Raw genomic sequence first — 10,139 nt, 5'->3', positions numbered from 1 at the left:
CACACAGTTTCCCAACAACCTAGAACTTTCTCCCTCCTTTCCCAGGACTTATCCTTTTGACATCAGTTCTGTGTGACCTCATCGTAAGTGCTACAGGTAAGAAGAGGTGTTTTTAAGGCTTGCCCTTCAAGATTCACATACAGACCATCTCCCAGGAAGCCTCTCCTTGATTGCTCCAGGCCACATCCGATGTTGTTTTTGTTTTCCTCCCTCAGGCCAAACCTTTACAACAGTGCTGTAGCCCAGGCTACACCCGAGTGCTGGGATCACAGATGTTTGCCACCACAGCCCCCTGGCTTGTTCTGAATTCCTTTACTGTCCTAGGTGCAACTGTCCTACGCAGGACACAGAGTGGTCCTAGAGCATTCTTGAACGTGTCTTAACTGAGGACACAGAGTGGTCCTAGAGCATTCTTGAACGTGTCTTAACTGCTAGGGATGTGGCTTAGATGTGGTCATTTTTATAACTATCCCATGATTTGAAAAAACTTTTCAAAACACTAGACACAGAAATGATACTTAAAGCTTAAGGAACTGACTCAAACTTCAGGAAGTAGCCATGAGGACAGTGTGTCAGGACATGACAGAAAACCTGGAAACAGAACTGAAGCTGCTGCTCAGTTTCTTGCCCTAAAGTGGCAGCAGCTGGTGATGGTGCCAGGTGTGGATTGGAGGAGCCGGAGCTGTGAGCCCGAACAAACAGTAGTGAAAGTGGGTACTCAGAGTTCTGGGAGACTTGGGCGCCCGGAGAAGTGTGGAAGAGAAATCCACAGAGCACTTAGTTTGCTAATTGGTGCTGAACTTGTGATGGCCATCAGGTCTGCGTGCGGTGGTTGACCATGAACATCTGAAGATAGGAACAAGGAAATGGCCTGCACTCAGGGACGTGATTGGTCAGCCATCTAGGACCGAGGGTCCAGCGAAGTATGCCCTGGCTTCTATTGAGGATCTACACATCCCACTCTAAGGGCCGGCTGCCCCCAGGCACTAAGCTAAAGGAGTCCCACAGAAGATAAAGACTGTTGTATGGTTTATCAGGGACACAAAATGTACATGGGGATGTAAGGGAACAGGAATTAACCCACGTGAACACTGGTGCTGAGCCAAGTGCTTTGAGGGGCCAAATGCAGACATGATTATTCAGCTGGGGTAACTCTGTGTTTGTGGGACTCCCAGAGTGTTGGAGACAGGCAGCTATGCTAAGCCTTTCATTATTTAATATTGGGGAACAAAATCACAGGAATCATGGAGTTGTCAAAGTATTTAAGTTAATATTTGTAAGGTGCTTAGTCTAGTATCTGGCTAAGAGGTACATTCTCTATGTTGCATGACTGGCTGGGGTCCCATGTGGGCTGTCATATTACTGAGGTGTCTGTGGACTATTTTTGTCATAAGTCGACACTGTGATCAGGCACTGGATGGGCTGGCATTCTCTGTCCTTCACCGGGTTATTCTCCAGCCTTCTGCTTCAAGTTAGCAACCTTATTGATGAGTCATCAACAGTACGAGCATATTAAGTTATTTTGATCTTAAGAAGTGTGTGAGATTGATGGGAGAGATGGGATGAGGCCAGGGGGCATGGGTTAGAAGGACAAAAGATGAGACTATCGGACCTCACTGCTTCCTTATTGCCCATGAATACAAGTGACTTCTTTCCAGGTTCACTCTGTTCAGAACAGCGCAAGAGCCAGGCCATGTCAAAGAGAGGCCATAGGATGTAGTTCACGGGTCATCCTTACCTGTGCTAACCCCTATAAGTAGCTATTGCCAAGTAAGGAAGACATTGCTCTCAGCAGCTCAAGTGACTCTCGGCCTGGTTAGCTCACCACTTCCCTAGCTGCCCCTTAGAAGATCTTTAATTCCCCTCTTCAGATTCTCCCAGGGATCATCTTCTGGGGTTGTTAGGAAACAGAGACAAGGGTGGAGGTTTCCAGGTGCATCTCGGTGGAGACTTGGGGCCTAAATGGACAGAGGCCTGCAGATAGGTATTGAAGAGTGTCTCCTCTGGGAAACAGTGATGAACACCAGAATGGCCTCCCGGGGGTGGAGGTCCCTGAGAAAGAAGGATGAGCAGGGACTTGACAGCGGAGCCAGGGAATCTCAAAGGCTACCAGAGCAGATGGGCACTGCCCCTTGTTACTTTGCCACACCACTGTTCAGAAGCCCACAGTGTTACTAGGCAGTTCCTCCTCACACTACCGTGGCAAGGCTCAGGAAAACATGGGTATCCAGTGGAGGAATGATTGCTCCCCTGCCAAACTAGTTTTCTCCAAAGACCTCTGCAATGTTTACTTGGTTGGTAAATCCCACGTGTTCCAAAAAGGGGATCTGTTACATGCTGTGTTTGAATATGTATATCTTTAAATACATTTGAGCAATGTTTGTAATTGAGTGATAAAACATAAAGCCTCGGTGTTTTCTCCCTTAGGAAACTGAGATTCCTGTCAATGTTTCCCCATGCATCCCCTAGGGTGGGTCTTTGAACCAACTGTCCCGACGGCTCTTCCGTGAGTGTCTTAGAGTGAATGTAGGACCGTATCCTATGGACAGGTGAAAACAATTTCAGTGTAGCTAAGCAGATTACAGACAGGAGGGACCTTGGACTCATTTATGTCCTGACAACTAGAAAGGAAACCATGGGTAAATCTGGGGGAAATGCCACCCCAATCCTGCAGAAGGTGCTGTCAAATACTACAATCTGTAGACGCAGTGAACGGTCCCGGCACGCTGACAGAGGTTGCTGTGTTGCCTACATCTGTACTGACTTCCCTCCAGATGTGGATGGACTCAAACCACTCTGGTTTATCTGTAATAACTTCCACTCCTTTGTTTTCTAACTGAGATGTCTCCCTAGAACTTCTATCTGCTTTGTTTCAGTTCTTGTTTTCTTCTAAGAATGGTGAGAAACATTTGATTGCTTGTGTAGTTGGCTTCAGCATTCTAATCATCCCTCCTCTCGGTTCCTCTCTCCGTCCTAATTTATTCCCATCGTCTGTCGCCCTCAGATGTGGAAGTCTGTAGTGGGGCATGACGCTCAACCACACCAGTACCAGGCAAGCACTTATCCTCCGCAGACTTACACTACCCAAACATCTCAACCTGCTAATATACCGTGCCCCTGGTGCCCAGCCTGGAATGGCTCCAAGCCAACCTGGTGCTTACCAACCCAGACCAGGTTTTATGCCATCTCCTGCAGGTACCATGACCCCTCCTTCCAGTGTGCCTAACCCTTATACACGTAACCGTTCTCCTTTTGGTCAGGGCTATACCCAAGCTGGACCTGGTTATTGATAAGGAGGTTCAGCTACACTATTGATGGCTAATTGCCTCTCAAAAGACTACAATACTATTTTTTGTTTCAATTTGTACTTTATTGAAGTTCAAAAATTTAAAAAGCAGAGCAATTTTTATGATATCTTGTTTCTATTAATTAAAAATATAATTTGCTGGAATACAAACAAAAAAAGACCAAAATGAACATGTTTCCTCCCCTGCTTAAAATTGTAGCAGTTTCCTAGTTATTTTAAAACACTATTGCGTGTAAAATGATTGGCTTTCTAGTTCCCAGAGGATATTAAAACGCTAGGCTAAGGTTTAGCCATCACACTTGGCTGTTTACTTTTAACATGATGTACTAAAAATAGAGCCCTTTGAGAAGACGACTAGACAGTATGTATAAATGTAACATTGATAGGCTAATAAAGGTGATTGAATCCAATAATGGTCTTGTAATTTAATTATTATTTCATATATAAGAAAACTAGTCATCTTATTTGTATATGGTCTTCAAATAAAATTTATGAAATTGATTTCCATTCAGGGAAAAATATATATAACATATTTGTTTGACTTAGAATATAAACACAATAGGGGTTTGATAGCTCTTAATTTTCTGATTTTTCCTTATGGAGTTAAAGATATATTTACATATTGGCAAACTATTCAGAACATTTTAAAAATCACTTTTTAGAAACCTATTATCTTTTTATTGCAGAGTTTATATTTGCTTGAAAAGTACAAAATGTAGCATTGATAAAACTGAAGCGTATTGAAAGATACACATAGAGAAAAGTTTTTTTCAGGGCAGGCAATAATATTCTTGCTCCCTCCCAGAAATATGTACCCCGCTTCATAATGAGTCAGTTTTGTTACAGCATAAGTAAACAGTGTCCACAAAACAACCTCTGATACATTCATTCATGGCCTTAATGTATAAATATATAATATATCCTCTAAAACAATAGCATCTCACATGCGTTGTCTTTCCATGCTGACTTCACACTCAGTCTCTACATACTGCATGAACAGGACCATAGAGCCGCTCAAAAGAATGTTAAAAGGAAGAGTTTGAGAAAGTATTTTTAGACGTAATATTATGGGTACAGAATCAAAACATCAAAATTTANAATTTATCATTTGACATGTCAGATTATCAGCTGTTTGGTTGAGATAAAATTACATAGATTTTTCTTTTCAGTAATTTGCTGATAGGTTATGGAGAAGTTAGCATGAATACGTAACTATTTAAACTCAAAAATCTGTTCATCTGATGCTAACAAATTGAAGTTTACATAATTTTAAATATTAGATCCACTTTCTCTCACATGTCTATGCTGAAGATTATTTGATCCAATAAGTTAAACCAAGTAGAGACTTATGGGATTAACTCACCAACAACAACACGTACACATTCATAAAGTAAATACTTTTTATAAAGCATATTAAAGATTTTTTGACATTAATTTTGTTATAAAAGTATCTGAAAACATTACAACAGTGTGATAAATAATATACAAATGTTCTCTTAAAATATCACGAATAGGGAGCCCGCTTCCCTAAAAAATGTTATTCTATTAATGTTAATAATCTTGCTTTCTTAAAGCATCTTTGTAAACCTGATAAATCGTCTCAGAAATCTTTTCTAACAATGAACATCGAGTGCTGCTCTCAGTTGGGCTGCAGACTTTTATACACAGTAAACAACAGAGCTTGGAGTGGGGGGTGACAAACACCATAGGCTTTCCAACGGGTTCTTTGTTTCTTTGGAAACAGCTGTGCTGCAGCTACCATTTCCCAGGAATTGTGGTCCCACATTCGTACCACTGGACATAATTGATTTGGGTATGACCGCCTATCTCTCCAAACTGGACAGGTTCCTGACGAACGGCTCTGAAGTAGCCTAAGAGGAAAAAGAGTTTATTTAGTTTACTAGATCTTTCATGTCCTTGTTCACACCCTTCGCAGATAGAAGGCTGTTCAGTGTAAAGATGACTCCGAGTGAAGCAAAGCAATAGAGAAAACTAGTAATTATAGAGGATCTGATACTTAACCCAGAAACACAATGACCCTAGGGCTTAAAAGCTTGCCATTTGTCTTAGCATGTCAGTACTATAAGAGTAGTTTCAGCATCAGTCTTCCCCACACATCCTGCTGCTAATATGTACTTAGCAATTTGCTGAGTATATTCACTTCTCAGACTTATCATAATTGTTTTATATAGATCATTTTAAGGAAAATATTGTTTTCCTTGTATGGTAGGAACAATTTTTAAGGGAGCAAAGAAGATGTCCAGGCATGTTTCATATGACTGGAGCTGTGAGGACACTGATAGGGATAGCAGGAGGGCTGGAAACTTGGGAAAGATTTTAGTTTTCTCAGAATACATTTATATATCTAATTTTTCTAGATCTGTGCTTGAATTGAGAGCTAAGTTTCTTCTTCCCCTAGTGACAGAGTAGCAGTTCTGTAGCCATTTCTGTCAACTTATTGCTTTCCCTGCTAGACTGCACAACCCTCTGTATAGGATGGTCAGAATGCATACCTTCTTTGGTGGGTAGCTGGTCAGAGGCTAGCTGCTGTCCCGTGCGGCCATCTAAAAATGAATCCACAAACTGGCAGTGATCTTCTCCATGGCCCCTCTGATCTCCTATGTTGTAAAACTTTCCTGAAGGACCAGAAATGAAACAATGTCCTTTTCTTTAATATATGGCAATTCCATAATTAATTATTTCAAAGAATAGTTTTGCTTTTCTTTTCCCTTACTTCCCAGAGGAAAAGCCACGAACATCTCTCGCACTAGGAAAGGTTTCCTAGCTGATGTCCTTGCTTAACTCTTACCTCCTAATGTTCCCCTTTACCCTTCAGATCACAGTGACTTTTATAATGCAAGTTATTACTCTATCCATAATTCTCCCCAGCAATCTCCCGTTATTCTCAGAAGACAACTTCTTTTTTACTAAATCTCAGCCAAAACTACAGTATGTCTTGCCTCAGGCCTTCACACTTTTTTTTCCTCTACCTCTCCAGAGACCCTTTGTTCTAGACTCTTCTGTCGTTGATTCCTTCTCAAAATTTATTCTAAGCAGACATGATACCTTTGCACACAGACCTTCCCTAAAACTAAAGGAGCCTCCACTTCTGCTGAGCCATTCTGTGTCTTTGTGACATTCTTGGGTAATTTACGTATTTATTTAATGCGTCTCCCCAATATGAAAGCAGGAATATGGCATTTTGTACTTTGTCACCCACCAAACCCAGAATACAACCTGATGAATGAATGAGGGACCACAAGGTTTTTACTATATGAATATTCTAGAAAAGACATAAACAAACATAGTGCAGGGGTTTGAGCCCTTCTGGCATTTTAAGGGTGTCGAGTTCCTTTCATGATTAGTAGTAGGATTTAGTTCTTGGGTGGTTGTGACGGCACTGAGCTTTCCTGGGCAAGTACCTGCCTACGCATTGAAGTTGGTCATGGTGTCACCATTTTATGTTGTATTTTCATTATCTGCCTCCAAATTGCAGATCTAAGTCCTCGTTTCTAAGATTAATAGTTTTACCTGTGTCTGTAACATTTTCTGAAAGAGATTTGTATAAAGTGCTGAGTCTGAAACGTCACAGAAAGGCTAGGGTAGTGGGACATACCTGTGAGGGAGTCGCTTAAGTAAATCTTGTATCTCAGAGAGTTACACAGCTGGACTCCGACAAATTTCTTATACCATGTCCTTTTAACATATTGTTTGCCTTTGCATTCGGAGTAAGAGTCTGAATTAAAGGGTCTTTCTGTCCAGATGGCGTCTCTTCCTGCTGCATGAGGAAAACGCATGATTTGGGTTCAGTGTTTAACTCTGAAGAACTTTACAACAGAAGCAGCCTGCAGACTTCTTTGCCCACTTCCTGATACCTCATTTCTTTACTGCATTAAATACTGGGGGCTGAAAATGTTTGAAAGCGTTTAACAAACTCTAGTCTAAGTTTCTGTCACTAGTGAAATAAATCTCAGCAATATCTTAGGTGTTGCACTAGGGTCTGCAGTGCTGGTTTGTAGACACATTTGGGGCTCTTTTTTGCAACATAATATAAATGTTTTTTTTTTGTTTGTGTTTGTTTGGTTGGTTGGTGTTTTTGTTTTTTCAAGACAGGATTTCTCTGTAGCTTTTGGAATCTGTCCTAAACTCCCTCTGTAGACCAGGCTGACCTCAAACTCACAGAGATCCTCCTGTCTCTGCCTACAAAGTGCCAGGATTAAAGGCGTGCACCACCACTGCCTGACTCAACATAGTATAAAATTTAATGTGAGCAAATTAATCAGATTTTGAGTGAACTGGTGTATGAGTTAAAGCAAATTTCAGCACTGCCCCCATGAGTTCTAAGTGCTTATATATTTAAGAATGACACCTCTTTTATCTTTCTAGATAGAAAGATGCTCAACTCAAGTTTGCTGTGCTTACCTAATTTTGGAATGTATAGTCCCCATTGAAACTGGTACTTACCAGAAATTGGCTCACTCACTCTTGGGTCAGCTGAGGAGAAACAACACACAGGGAAGAGTCTTTTAGATAAAGTTTTACTGTTATAGTATTATGATGAAGAAGGCAGGTCTTATTTACATGATGTACAATCTTGCTAAAGCTTGAATCTGAAAGTTTTTTTTGTTTTGGAAATGGTTGTTGATCATCCTTCAGATACTCAGCGGCATCTTTGACACATGATTTGAGTAGATTTGAGCATAGGTTGTTCTAGCTTTTTCAAAAGATTTCTCATTTAGTTTTCTACAAAACTATTTATTGTAAAGTTACCAAAATATGATATAGTTTAGAATTATGCAAATTTGTCTGCACATACAGATTTTTATTGAGAACTGAAGCTTGGAGTGTGCAGATAGTTTTCCAGAACTCATAACTTCCCTTCTCTGATGTACCTGATGGACATTATTCTGGGCATGCAGGGAAACATTTGAATACTATATAATAAGTACATCTATTAGCTTCTTCTCGAGGGCTACAGAATTCAAGACACTCTGGGTTTCAGACAAGCTCCTTCTATGCCAACACTTGTGATTGTGTCCGGTCACATCCGTGTGGATCACTACTGACATGATTACCTGATTCAGTACTGAATGCCACCGTCTTGCTGGCAGGGCCTTCACCGAGTGGATTTTTGGGTTTCACCTGGAATTCATAGCTGCATAAGGAGAAATGAAAACAATAGTAACATCTTTGAGGGCTTTAAGGAATGACATTTTTCTGCTATACTACTGTTTCTTTTTAAATCATGACAATTTCAGGTTTTACTTTCTCAACATCTTGTCTAATACTTCATTTGAGAAAAACATTAACAAATTTAGAAATCACCAGGCAGATTTCTCTAGGAAAGCTCTCTGGTGACCACTCTCATCCCAGGATAAGGAGCCTCCCTTTGCTCCAGATGTCCCCTGCCAGCCCAGTGTTGCTCATTGTGGTATTGGAATCACAACACAGAGTGGTAATGGGGAAGATTTTTTTTTTTAATGCACATTATTTGTCCTGCCTCCGCTGCTGAAAATGAAGACTGAGTTACTGGGATGAGTTCTGTGGCCCCTGGTTCTGAGAAATGCAAGAAAGGAGACACATGAGAATGTCTGATACAGATCACAGGAATCCAGGCTGTCCAGAAAATTGGCCCACTAGTGTCCTGAGAGCATGAGCACAAAGCCCGAGACTTTGTTCTCCCTCTGCTCAGTAAGTCAGGCTCGGACTGCTCAGGTCCTTTCAAAAAATGTAGAATTGTTTTGGCTCAATCCTTATTTTATGAGTGAGTCATAAAATTTTGTATAGTTGACAAATCTTTCTCACAAGCTGTATAAACTGCAGATCCCCTTGAGAAGCCCAGAGCAGGAAGCAGTGCACATCTGTCTGAAACTGACTTCCTGCAGCAGAGGGCACAGCTGCATTTGCTCTCGGGCTGACTCGGCCGGAGTCAGCAGGTAGTGCTTTGTGATCTTTGCAAGGTTTGGGGAATAAAGGTCATCTTTGAGAAGCTTATCACAAAGTAAGAATGCAGCCCACACAAGATAAGTGTTTGTTAAGAGAACCAGCAGGGTGGCTGAGGTGCCCAGTTGGGTGCAGATGGTGCTACAAGGGAAGTGGGAGGCTCCGTGGAGTGAGCTTCTGTACTCGTAGATCATTTCTGGAGTGTAGTAGGACAGATTCCAGTGCTCACACGATGGGAACCATTTTTTAAAGTCCTTACCGTGTGTCATACATGGTCATTCTGCATTTATAAAGTAATCAACACACAAACCCTATGAGGTACTCCCCCCCCAAGTCTCATCTCAGGCCAGTGATGTTTGTAACTCTTGTAATACTTTGACTTTTCCAAACTTGAAATAGTTGTGGAATAGAATTCAAGCTTCCCTTTCAGTTCTTAGCTACATGTAGCTATGCCATTACCATAAGAAAATGCCAGGCTGGGAGAGTGGCATGCAAGTGTGAGAACCCGTGTTCCAATCCCTGGAACCCATATCGAGCAGGGCTGAGGGTGGAGGCAACGCATCCAATCTGTAATCCCAAATTCAGTACTTCTGTAGCATGGTAGGAGGTGAAGACCATCTCCAGAGACCCACAGGCCAGCTTGTATAGCCACACAGTAGGAAACAACAAAAGCGACCTCTTAAAGTAGAAAGTGAGGCCTACGACCCAGAGCTGTCTGTCCTCTGCCCTCCACAGTGTATCATGGCATGCACACACATGATCTCACAGCTTTATAAACAATGCTGGTCTGAAAACGCCTGTACCATTTACTTAAGTCCCGCACGTGGGTATTTCCAAGGTTCTATTCTTTCTAAGGCTGGTGCTGTCAGACAGTCCCAACGATAACAAA

The 10,139-nt window shown here is 41.6% G+C and overlaps 1 protein-coding gene across 1 annotated transcript in view; it reads right to left on the bottom strand.

Moving 5' to 3' along the window:
* Positions 1-3,958: 3,958 nt before the first annotated feature.
* The window catches only part of Abi3bp (ABI family member 3 binding protein), a 226,801-nt gene continuing 220,620 nt past the window's right edge, over positions 3,959-10,139 (bottom strand). Inside the window, 5 exon segments of the mRNA XM_050122348.1 lie at positions 3,959-5,178; positions 5,821-5,943; positions 6,924-7,085; positions 7,772-7,801; positions 8,383-8,462. Coding sequence (XP_049978305.1) covers positions 5,063-5,178; positions 5,821-5,943; positions 6,924-7,085; positions 7,772-7,801; positions 8,383-8,462 — 511 coding nt within the window. The 3' untranslated portion in view covers positions 3,959-5,062.

This window comes from Alexandromys fortis, unplaced genomic scaffold (genome assembly GCF_014885135.2).
Source record: "Alexandromys fortis isolate MF-2015 unplaced genomic scaffold, M_Fortis_MF-2015_v1.1 scaffold_187, whole genome shotgun sequence".
NCBI classification, from domain to species: Eukaryota; Metazoa; Chordata; class Mammalia; order Rodentia; family Cricetidae; genus Alexandromys; species Alexandromys fortis.
The sequence above is the reverse complement of the archived record's forward strand: the minus strand, read 5'-3'. Positions and strand labels throughout refer to the sequence as shown.